Source organism: Microtus oregoni, unplaced genomic scaffold, assembly GCF_018167655.1.
Source record: "Microtus oregoni isolate MIOR12 unplaced genomic scaffold, Mior012 000168F_ref0000490, whole genome shotgun sequence".
Classification (NCBI taxonomy): Eukaryota; Metazoa; Chordata; class Mammalia; order Rodentia; family Cricetidae; genus Microtus; species Microtus oregoni.
In genome coordinates, this window is record NW_024544824.1 from 497,046 (window position 1) to 509,307 (window position 12,262).

The 12,262-nt window shown below is 54.7% G+C and overlaps 1 protein-coding gene across 4 annotated transcripts in view; it reads left to right on the forward strand.

The window, feature by feature from the left end:
* The window catches only part of LOC121445237 (synaptopodin-like), a 30,237-nt gene extending 22,785 nt beyond the window's left edge, over positions 1-7,452 (forward strand). The window contains exons 2-3 of one of the 4 annotated variants that reach the window (XM_041647276.1): positions 385-2,765; positions 6,764-7,452. In XM_041647276.1, the coding sequence (XP_041503210.1) occupies positions 385-2,765; positions 6,764-7,417 (3,035 nt within the window). In that variant the 3' untranslated portion in view covers positions 7,418-7,452. Of the gene's footprint in view, positions 1-384; positions 2,766-6,763 lie in introns of those variants that run through there. The other 3 variants (XM_041647277.1, XR_005973904.1, XR_005973905.1) reach the window with 3 other exon arrangements.
* The last annotated feature ends 4,810 nt before the right edge of the window (positions 7,453-12,262 follow it).

Consider the following 12,262-nt stretch of genomic DNA (forward strand, 5'->3'; position numbering starts at 1 on the left):
GATGTTCCCTGCACTTGAGGCATGTAAGGCGCCTTACTTGGCCCTGTCTTTCTTCCACTTCCCCTTCTCTAGTGTAGAAGGGAAGCAGAGATGATGAGAAACATTCTCAAGGGGTGAGAGTGGCTGGTGGTCAGGGGGACCATGGGAGATGTAGTTAGTGGGGTGACTCAGTTTGGAGAAGCACTGTCTTGGCAACCTTCCTGGGCCGCCCAGTGGAATGGGCAGGCCGTCCTGAACATCTGAGCAGCTTCATCCTTGACTCCTCATGACAGCTGATTCTGGGAAACCGGGCAAAGGTCATATTTCAAAGAAATGGTCGGCTGTAGGAGGGCTTGGTGGTGACTGTACACCCATTTGCTAACTAGGCCTGTGTACTCTCTGCAGCCTTAGGCCGGAGCACTAGCTTCACTGAAAAGGATCTGAAGGAGGCCAAGGCGTGGAGCCAGCAGATCGCAGCCCAGCTGACCACCCCTCCCAGCTCCAACTCCCGAGGGGTCCAGCTCTTCAACAGGCGCCGGCAGAGGGTGAACGAGTTCACCTTGGAGAGCCGTGGCCAGAAGCCACCAAAGCATAGTCAAGAGGCTCTCCCAGCAGGGCATCCTTCGAACCCCACAGGCCATGCCCCAGGGCTCAGTCTGAGACCTCCATCTCCACCCAAGCCAGGCTCTCCAAAGCATCCCAGCCCCCGAAGCCTCAGCAGAGGGGTCCCTGGCCACATCATGGAAGGCTACTCAGAGGAAGCCAGCCTCCTGCGGCATCTGGAGAAGGTTGCCAGTGAGGAAGAAGAAGTACCACTGGTGGTTTATTTAAAGGAGAATGCAGCCCTGCTAACCGCTAATGGGCTCCACCTGTCCCAGAGCCGAGAGGCTGAACAGTCCTCACCAAACCCTCCAACAACAGAGGCACACAGTCCAGCTGCAGACATCAACCAGAACCTCTCCAATGCTACAGTCACCACACCAGCGTCCAACAGCCACCACAACCAGCCCACCACCGATGTGAATCAGAATCCCCCAGCCGCTGTCACCCCTGTCCAACAGAATTCATCTGAGGCCCAGTATCCCACAAATGGCACGCCCGATTCCAAGCCCAGCACTCCATGTGCCGATGGGCAGCCCCAGGGGCCAGCAGGGGAGGTGAGATCCAGCATTCTGCTGATTGATAAGGTGTCAGCTCCATCCCCTGCCACCAGCACCTTCTCTAGAGAGGTCACTCCCCTCTCCAGCTCTGGGCCACCAGCAGCAGATCTCATGTCCAGCTCCCTGCTCAGTGACGTGCAGCCTAGCCACCTAGTGGGGTCAGCAGAGCAAGAGATGTCCGGACGTGCAGCGGTCACCACGCCCACCACGCCCACCAAGGTGTACAGTGAAGTGCATCTCACGCTAGCCAAGCCCGCATCGGTGGTCAACAGGACGGCCCGGCCTTTTGGGATCCAGTCACCAGGGAGTACCAGCCAGGTGGAACACAGCCCCATGATGGGAAGACGACATTTTGGAGAGAAGGCCTGGGCTCCCTCGACTACCTCCATGGTGGACAGGAGTCCCCAGCCTCAAAGGCACATGATGTCCCGCAGCCCAATGGTAGAAAGGAGGCTGGTTGGGCAGCGAAGCCCAGTCCTGGAGAGACGCCCCTTAGGAAGCTTCACCCCACCCCCCACCTATGCCGAGACTTTGTCAACAGCCCCAGTGGCTTCCCGGGTTAGGTCTCCTCCTTCTTATTCTACTCTGTACCCCAGCTCTGACCCCAAGCCACCTCATCTGAAGAGCCAGGTAGCCCCTGCCAACAAGACAGGCATTTTGGAAGAGTCTATGGCCCGCCGAGGCAGCCGGAAATCAATGTTCACTTTCGTGGAGAAGCCCAAGGTGACCCCGAATCCAGACTTGCTGGACCTAGTGCAGACAGCTGATGAGAAGCGGAGGCAGAGAGACCATGGGGAGGTGGGCATGGAAGATGAGCCCTTTGCCCTGGGAGCTGAGGCCTCCAATTTCCAGCAGGAACCAATAGCTCGGGACAGGGTCAGCCCTGCAGCCGCTGAGGAGACTGTCCCTGAGTGGGCCTCCTGCCTCAAGTCACCCCGTATTAAGGCTAAGCCGAAGCCCACACCCAACCAGAACCTCTCAGAGGCCTCAGGGAAGGGAGCTGAGCTCTATGCCCGCCGCCAGTCGCGGATGGAGAAATACGTCATAGAGTCTGCAGGCCACACTGAATTGGCCCGCTGCCCTTCACCTACTATGTCCCTGCCGTCATCCTGGAAGTATTCTACTAATGCCCCTGGGGGCTTCCGAGTGGCATCCCTAAGCCCAGCGCGGACTCCGCCTGCCTCTCTCTACCACGGCTATCTGCCGGAGAATGGGGTCCTGCGCCCAGAACCTACCAAGCAGCAGCCATACCAGATGAGGCCTTCACTCTACGCTCTGTCTCCCGTCAAGGAACCTCCCAAGACCTCATCCCGCTCCACCTCACCACGCACTCCGTCCCGCACTGTCTCACCTCGTGCCACCTCTCCAGCCAAGCCTAGCTCCCTGGACCTGGTGCCCAACCTGCCTAGGGCAGGCCTGCCGCCATCTCCTGCTCTGCCTCGGGCTTCCCGCTCCTCCCCAGGCCTCTACACTGTCCCTGTCCAGGACAGCCTCCAGCCCACTGCCGTGAGCCCCACCTACAGCAGTGACATCTCGCCCGTGTCTCCCTCCAGGGCCTGGTCTCCCCGAGCCAAGCAGGCCCCCAGGCCTTCCTTCTCCACCCGGAATGCTGGAATCGAGGCCCAGGTGTGGAAGCCTTCTTTCTGCTTCAAGTAACGCATCCCAGTGCCTGTCTTGCCTCCTTCTCGGAGGGTCAGAGAGAAGATGTGGCAGGATGTGGTTCGGGGCTTAGCGAGAAGATAGGCACCCATGGATCAAGGTCTGGCTGTTGCCAACAGCTAGCTATGCAACCGTGGGTGGACCATCTCCTCTCTCCGAGCTGTAGACAAAGGGGTGTAGACTCCTTGTCTGGGTGGTGCGGAGGGTCATAGAGTAAGACTACCCTGAGAGGGTCCTGTTAAACAGTCTTTCCCTGGCCTTGCAAGCTTCAGGGATGGACCCTGATGGCAGTGTCTTGCTGGCTGAAGGCCCAGAGGGCTCCTCGTGGGGACTTCTGGAACAGAGAGTGGCTTCTGGCTGTGCCTTACTCATAGGGCTCAGGCTCCTGGCATCTGGCTTCCTGCTTCTGGATTCTCACCTCCACAGGGTGTTTCTTCTCCTCTGCCTTCTGGACATTTCCTCTCCACTGCCTCAGAGAACTTTGCCTGGCTATGCCTCCTCTCCTGAGTCCTCTGCTGCCTGTGGACTTTAGCGTATCACTGTTTTCTGATGCTTGTCTTCCTGCTCTCTGAGACTCTGCAGCCTCCGTGCCCTCTCCAGGACCTGACTCTACACAGGGAGGGAAACTTTTGGGCTCAGACCTCAGACCTGTTTCCAACTGCCTTGCCCTCACTGTTCTAGGGTGAGGCGACATCCCAGGGTATCCCTGAGAAGAATGTCCTTTAGAGGGGGCTATGCAGACGTTAGGAGAGTGACCCTTGAGTCATATAGTGACCTCAGCCAAGGTCTCCCTGATCAAAACAAGCCACCTCAGTGCAACAGCACAGGCCCAGGGAGATGCAATGGAAGAATGTTCTAGACTCATGTACCTTCCATTTGCTGGGTGACTTTGGCCAATTCACTTTTCCTTTCTGGACCGTAGTTTTCTCATGGACACAGGGTCTTCTAGTTGTGGTAATGGCTGAAGATTGAGAGACTAGGCTGGTGTAGTGGAATAAAGGTCTCAGAGGCAAGGGGACTGTCATGCAGAAAAAAAGTAGAAAGGATGGGCTGTTGCTGAGGGACACAGGAGTTAGCTTTTGATGAGAGTGACCTGGTGAGGTACAGTGGAATGAACTACTGCAGCAAGCCACAGTCAGAAGCCTGGACAGGGCGAGCTTAAGCTTGGGATCAGCTGGTGACAGCTGGACCAGGGCACGGTAGCTCAGAAGAGAGGGACAGGGTAGACCCTAGAGCTTTGAGGAAAAGATTGGGCTCAGATGAGAGTTCTGACTGGATGTTCACTTTGGGCCTCAGTTTCCCCATTCATACAGAGGGTGTCGAGTCAGGTAGCCTGAGATCACCATTCCCTGCCCCTCTTTGGATATGGTACAGCCCCTCCCTCCACCGAACTAGTCTTCTTTGGGGGTGAAGAATACAGGCACAAGAAGACATATTTAGATGGAATCTTCCCAAGACTTGGGGCTAGGACCACCCACTTCCTCTTTCCCAGCCCTATTTCTGGGATCCCAGAGAGGCAGGGGTGGTGGAGGCGGTGACCGTGCTGGGCTGAGTGCGCTGGCTGAGTGCGCAGTTTTCCTGAGCTTTGGGCTTGTCTCCATGGGAACAGGGGTGCCTTGTCAGGGAGCTCATCCAAGCGGGAGAGGGGGAGGCATGTGGGAACTGCGAGTGAGCTTGGCTTCTTCAGGTCTCCCCAGAACAGAGTGAGCCCCTAGGAGACCCTGCTCTTTTGTACCTGGGGTGAGAGTGGGGGTGGCAGTGGAGGAGCCCGTCCTCCGTCATGTAGCTCTTGCCGCTGGGCTGAGCTCTTTGCCACTTGGTTCTGTCTTCTGTTCTCAATACACTCTGTCTCAAACCTATCTGCCTTGCTTCTTTCTTCTGCGCTGTTGCTGCCACGGGCTGGGGCTCTCTGCTCTGATTGGGTCCTGGAAGTGAAGTGGAACCGCTCAGCTGTGTGTGTGTGTGTGCGCGCGCGCGGGAGTGAGGTTGTGTCCTTGGGTGCTGTGTGCTACTGTGCCTGCTGTGTGTCTGCATCTGTTGGTGTCAGCCATGGGCTGTCTAGGAAAGGAGGGTGTTTTCCTCCCTTCACTTCTTTCCCGAGGCTAGCCTAAACTGTGTTGAGGATAGAGGAAACACACTGCTCTACGGCCCAAATTGGTTTCTCCTTTTTTTTTTTTTTTTTGATAGGGTCTGTAGCACTCATTAGATAATGGGACATGCCTGAGCCCCCTTGATTGGCTTTTGGCTCTGAGATTGGTCTCAGCCGCTAGTCCTTCCTGTCTCACCAGGGGCAGGAACCTCCCTTGAAGTTCTCCATAAACTTGTGGTATGTCTCCCATAGGTGACCTGGTTGCAAGCTGCGACGTGTCACACACAGAGAACAGTTCTCGGGGACTCTGGCTTTTTTATACACATAGAACCCTGACCCCGGGAATAAAGAGGGGAAGAGGCCTGGTGCTGAGCCTTGAGTTGCTCCCTCGATGAGATTGGCTATCCTGGAAAAGCCTCCACAGGTCACTGTAGCGTTATATCCCTCCAATCGGTCCTCTCTGGCTCTTCTTAACGGTGCTTTTTAGTGAAAGGACACAGAGGCTGGACTCTTCTAGCAACTGCTGCCGTGTGATTGGACAGTTTATACCGTCTGCCTCTCGTTTCCTTTTGATTGGGAGGGACTACATTCTCTACATTGGTTGAAAGGGTGACTGGCAGATGGCTGACTGGGTGAACGCATGGATCTTGTGGGTGATTGATTATAGGCTTTGATTGGGATGAAGTCACTGACTGGACCTGATAGCTTGGGACTGGGACGAACGGATGATTGCTAGTGAACGTGGACTCAACCAAAAGCCCAGGCGAGCTACTTATTTCTGGAATAGGGGTCAACAGCTGGATAGTTTAAGGTGTGTGTGTTTAGCCTGGATTCCCAAACCCTCCGCTTTCAATCCCCTTAACACTGTTTAAGCATGGTGTAGCCTTTGAAACACACACACACAGACCACTGGGCTTCATTTTCATCCCTAGCGAAATGAATGCAATAATGCCAGCGTCCTAACCGGTCTGACCTAACTGGAAGACGTGAGAGATGACAGACGAGGAAAAAACACGCAGACGGATAAGTACTCAGATAGGTGGGAAATGCATTTGCCACCATAGCGGCGCAGTGCTTTTCACCGCAGATGCCTTCACCACCTGCTTTGCGCAGAACCAGTCTCCCTGCCCACGTTGGCAAGAAGCGCAGACAGGGAAGAACGCTGTCCAGAGATGAGAGGCTTGGCTTCCTTTTGTATCTCTGCCCGCCAGTAGGAATTTACTCCTGCTGGGCCCCCAAGAAAATAAAGTGAGGAGGTAACTTTGAAACATAAGGGCTGAAAGGATTCATGAGGTCCAATCTTAATAGCGGTAGTTATATTTTTTGAGTAGCTAAAACCATACGGTTGTATGGTTCAAAACTAAACATACATAGACTATAGTCATTTAAAAGGACTTGTCCTCACCCCCTGTGGCTGTGTGCATTGTGCCTACCAGCCCCATTCCTTAGCCTGCTGTGTCTTTTCCATCTCTACTTACGGTAGTTTCTGTTTAGTAATTCCCTCCGAGGAACGTGCTAATGCACGCAATGTCCCTTCATATGAGCTGGTCTTTCCTCGCGACTTCCTGGACACCCCATTATAGAGAGGAGGAAGCTGAAGGCTAAAGGGCTAGACGATTGCTTGCCCATTCCCTTCCACCAAGTGAGGGAACCTGTGTCCAAAGCAAGGAGGGGCTGACCCCAGATAGCAAAGGCTTTTAAAACTTCTGCATTGAGTTGAACCATCCGTGTTTTTACTTCAGGCACTACTACCTGACTTTGTTGGGTACCTTTCCGATCTCCGAATGATGGACAACCGTACTCGATCTTTTCGAAAACCCTGACTCGGAGGACCTGGCACTAAACCTTCCCCTCGCCCTCTCTGCTCTCTCCCCAGGACCGCCCCGAGAGCCTGCCCACGTCCCCGCCCTGGACGCCGGGCGCTTCCCGGCCCCCCAGCAGCCTGGACGGCTGGGTGAGCCCGGGACCGTGGGAGCCGGGTCACCGGAGCAGCATGAGCAGCCCCCCGCCGCTGCCGCCGCCGCCACCAATGTCCCCCTCGTGGAGCGAGCGCTCGGTCTCCCCGCTGCGACCGGAGGCCGAAGCGCGGCCCCCGAGCCGCCAGCTGCAGGCGCTTCTGGCGCGCAACATCATCAACGCGGCCCGGCGCAAGAGCGCCTCCCCGCGGCCAGCGGCCGCCGAGCCCCTGCGGCCCTTTTCCCCGCCGCGGGGGCCGCCGCCGCGCATGCGCTCTCCGCAGCCGGCTCGCCCGGCAGGCGCCTTCCGCGGAGCCGCCTTCGCCCCCATCCCGCGGAGCCCGCTACAGGTTGGGCCTCCGTCCTGCGCTAGTCCCCAGAGTCCTCAGGCCACGCCGTCCAGGCCTTTTCCCTACCGCCGCTCGCCCACAGACTCCGACGTGTCCCTCGACTCTGAGGACTCCGGGCTAAAGTCGCCTGGCATCCTCGGCTACAATATCTGTCCTCGAGGCTGGAATGGCAGCCTGAGGTTCAAGCGTGGTAGTCTCCCCACCGAGGCCTCCTGCACCACCTAAAGTTTCCCACCCTGGAAGGGCTGAGCCCAAAGAGGCACCAAGCTTGGGGAACCCCAGCACCGGGACCCCAAAGGGTCTGACCTCATTGGACAGCTCCAGAGAAGGATCAGAGAAGGAGAGCTCTGGGCCTGGGGGCCAGGTAGCTAGACACTCAAACTTGGGTTCTAGCCCTTGGTTCTGCCATTCCTTTGTGTGACCCTGAGTGAGAGCCTCCTGTCTCTGACCCTCAGCTCTGGCCGCTGCAGTCTCCAGACATTTTCCCCTTCTATTCACACACTCGTGCCTTGGAGAAGGCACCCATGCCCCCCACCCTTGGGCCTGCAGCGTGCTCCTTCTTCACTCCGTTCTCCAGCAGCCTGCCAAAGTATGGTGTTGAAAAGAACCTAGGCCGTGACCCATGCCCAGGCCCTGGCTTGACCACCGGCTCCTGGCACCAAGTTCTAGGCAGGAGCAACTGTTTTCCATCCCTTCTCAGACTAGCCCTATTTTTATCTGGTGACCTTTAGCGAGATCTCCCAGGCAAGCTCAAGGTGCCCTACTGGGCCCCTCTGGGGAGAAGGAGCTGGAAGAGTTTCCCCAGGCTCTGCCCTGCTGCCTTTGTTGCCCCAGCGCAGGGTGTCCGGGGTCTCCCTATGGCCAGGGCAGAACAGTGTGTGAAGTGCTGGGTTCTCTGGGGCTATGGGTCTCAGGAGCCCCAGACCTCTGCCCTTCTGGGCCTGGTCATGGGAAATCTGGTGTTTTTCAAAGCTGAGGAGAGAAGAGAGCCTTACATGGCTGCCCCCCCACCTGGCCTTAAATTGGAAAGAGGTCCTCGTTGCAGAATATGTAAGCCATGGCCAGGATGCATAGAGGGGACTCCGGTATTGGGGAGGGTTCTCATCCTGAAATGCATCCCATAGTATTAGAAAGGGAGGTTGAGGGTGGAGGACCATGGAGTTTGAATTCAGAGACAATAAACCTGGGTGGGAAGTCAAGGGGCCATACCAGTATGGGCCTGTGTTTCTGGCCACCAAGTAAATGCCTCCTCCCTTCACTTTCAGGCCTCAGCCCAGAAGAGTGGGCACTGCTATATTCATTTTCTTCACATCTCACTCTGGCCTAACTTGTGCCTATACCCAGTGGCCTTGAGGAGCTGGTCCCCTAAACTTCAGTGGCTCTGATTCCAGTCCCCAAGAATGACACTGGGAAGGATGTGGCTGAGTTTTGCGGTTTTCATTGTTGGCTGATGGTACCCATTGAGGTTCAAAATATCAGCTTCAGAATTCAGAACCTGGGGGTTCAGGTGCTGTAGTTCAATGAGGTGAAACAAAACAGGAGGATGTTGTTAAAGGCAAGGGATGATGTGATTTGGAGTAATTAGTAGATTTACCCACACATCCGGATGATCTAGAACTCCCTAGAGGAAGCTAGGGATCAGGGTGGAATAAAGTCAAAGTTGGGATGGAGTATATTGGGATAAAGGAGAGGTTCGTAATGGCCATGGTTGGGAACCTGTCTCCACCGGAAAGATGAGAGTGTACTCAGCTTAGTCAATAAATGAATACATTTACCAAAGCTCCTACCTGCTGCAGCATCCTTTGTAGCTAAAAAGTCCCAGGCTAGGGATGCCTCCCAGAGAAGACACTATTAAACATCCAGCTGATGCTGTGGCATAGATCAGCTTCTACCTGCATTTCCTCAGACAACCAGCAGGAGGCAGCTTTGAGAAACTACAGTTCTGTTTCTGCTGTTCTGCCATGGTGACTGCCTTCTCCCTTATGGTCTCTAACACACTAGAGCTTGCCTGTATCCTGCCTCATGCCTCTTGTAGAATTCAGAACAATAAATGCTTTCTTCATTCTTCTGCCTCCTGTGTCATTTTTGCCTTTCAGGAAGCCTTTTTCTTCTTCCCAATCATACATCAGTCCACAGAATATCTGAGCCACATGGTCTTGGATTTTGGAAACCATAAGAACAGCTGGAAAAACCTGGGATCATAGGCATCCTTGAATTGAAGCCTAGATTCTGTCATTGATTAGCTGGGTGGATCTGAGTACACCACCCCTTCCCCATGTCTCGGTTTCCCCATTTGAGTGAGGGGAGAGTTGATCTAAGTAGTGGCTCGGAGTGGTGGTGCTACAGAATGCTGTGGCTGGAGTGGGCAGAGCCAACCTCGGGCAGGGTCCAGCGCTCTGCTACTACTTCTTCATTGAACTCAGGATTCCAGGGTGGGGACAAGAGTCTCCAGGGGGAGGTTCCATGTGAGTTTAGGCAACTATAGTGAGACCAGGGTCATCAAGGACCCAGTTTCCATGGGTCAACCTTGGTTCAGAAAGAGTGATTGTGTTCCTACTTTTAGATGAGGCCATCCCTTAGCCCTACCCTGTAGATTCAGGCCCAGCAGAGACTGGACCCAGAAACCCAAGGGGCAGAAAGCTGCATTCAGAGCAGAGCCCAGGATGCTGCCCCACATGGGTGTCAGAAAGGCCACTGGGGCCATCTGCACTGATGGACTCAGGTGCTCGCCACCCTGTTGTGTGCCCACCCTTCCCTGGGATTGACTTGTGTGCCTTTCACAAGTCATAACTTCTGCTGGAACCTATCCTGAGAGCAGTCAGTATGTAACCGCCTGCTGTCCAGCACTCAGTACCTTAAGCTAATTCATCCTTGACGGAATGAGCTCACCATCCGACCTCACCCCCACCTGCTCCTTCCTTCCCACACCTCACATTTCCAGACCATCTCCAAGATGCGGGCGTTATTCAAGTGCCCTTCATTAACCTCTCCTCCTCCCCACTGCTTCTGTCTCCACCCTAAGTCAGTTACCCTCCATCTCTCTTTGGCTACCACACAATCTCCCTGCCTCTAGCCTGGCCCCTTTCAGCCCTGTATGTGTACAGCAGCTATCTCTGGGAAATGTCAATTTGACCACCACCTTCTGCCAGCTTAATCTCCTCATCAGCCCTTTGCAACACAAGTTCCCTTTGGAAATCTGGCCTCTTCCCACTTGTCTGGCCTCAACTCCCAGCACCACCCTCAGCTCCTATTTGCCAAACCCTCCACAGTCTTTGCAAGAGATCTGTCCTCCACCTGCAGGTCACCTCTGCCTGGTGGGCTCCCACAAATCCTGCATCCTCCAAGATCCAGTGCCAATGCGTCTTCCTCTGGGAGGACTTCCTAGGCTTCACGCCGAGCTGGCACCATGTTCCCTGCTCCTTGAGCTCTTTCCGAGCAATGTAGAGAGATGATAGCACAAAGGCTGCTTTACTGGTCAAGTCTGGGCTAGCTGAGCTCCTTGGAGATAGAGTCCGGGCATATTTATTTTTAGTCCACGGATAGAGACTCAGAGAATATGAGAAGATAGTAGGGAGGATGAGAAAGAGAAAGGGAGGGAAGGCAGGCCAGAGGGAGGAAAGGAGAGAAGGAAAGAGGGAGGGAGAGGAGGAAGGGAGGGAAGGAGAAAGGAAAAGCCAAGAAAAAATAGTGGGGAATTTGTTCACTTACTCCTCTGCCCATCCCTACTTCATTTATGCAGCGAACATTTGTTGAATTTCTATTAGGCATTACTCTAGATACTAGGGATACAGCTGTTACCAAGATCCAGTGAAGGCAGCCTATCCCCAGAGTTCGAATGTGACCGCGCCAGGGGGTGCAAGCCCTTCTGTTTGCAAGGGCCTGCTGCCGGGACACCTGTCTTCCCCAGAGCCCAGTGCTTTTCGCATCTGGCCCCGGCTCCTGTTGCAGCCCGAAATAAGGCTGACCCACGGAGAAGGCGAGAGTGATTCTTGTCAGCTGAAGCCAGCACTGGCTGTAGGACACACCCTGCTCACTGACCGCTGACCAGGGAGACTGCATTAGACACTGACCACACAACTCCAGCTCCCCGACGGAGGTGTTAATCTTAAGGGTCTGACATTCCTTCCCACCTACTGTGGCCCCACCAGGTACAGGCATCATCCTCTCATCTTCCAGGGAGCTCTTGGGACCTAGGGGGAGTGGGCAGAGGAGATGAGGTAATTTTCAGGGCCTTGTAGGTGATCTGGGGGGGGGGGGGCTCACAGAAGTCCAGGGTCTGCATTAGGAGGAAGGGAATTATAAGCTCCAGGATCCTAGACATCCAATGGGAAGGCTGGGGTTAAAGATGAGGGGAGGTAGTGGTTTTGCTTGGTCTTCAGGATCATAGGCACTGCCTGCAGAGAGACAACTCCCTGACTGTAAATGGGGGACCCTGCTCAGATCCTGTGAATGTTTTTCTGGGGACAGATCTGAGAACTATGGTGTTCTAACTCAGATAAGTCATAGTTGGCGCTTGTCAATTATCTCGTGACCCTCAACCGTGTGCAGACATACTCAGGTTTGCATTCAGTTTTAGAAGTCCATGGATAACCCTGAAACCCATTCTTGTGGTTTAATCTAATCCGTGCTGTTAAATTACAAAGGAGAAACTGAGGCACAGAGCTAGTGGATTACTTGTTTATTACTTGGTCATACATGCAGAGAAAGTCAAGGGAGCCTACTGGACTTAGCTCAGTCAGTGTCCAGGGTCCTGTTGTGTATGGGGACACAGATGGAGCACAGAAAGATCTGGGAGCCAAGGAGAGGGGTACACAGGGTCAGGCGGGGATGAGGGACTCAAGGTTGGGTTTCTTTTCCTGACCCATGTTAGGGAAAGTGGGTTGGGAACTCACACAGGTTCTCTGGGGCTTGTATTTGTGAATTCGTTCCAAGATTCCTGGAAAGCAAGAGAGGGATGAAGGAAGAGTAAGAGACAAGATGCCAGGTAGGGACAGCTGAGGGCTGGGGCCTTGAGGTGGTGCTTGGAACTGAGTTAGGACAGGTGGGCAGGGGCCAGATTTCCGAAAGGGG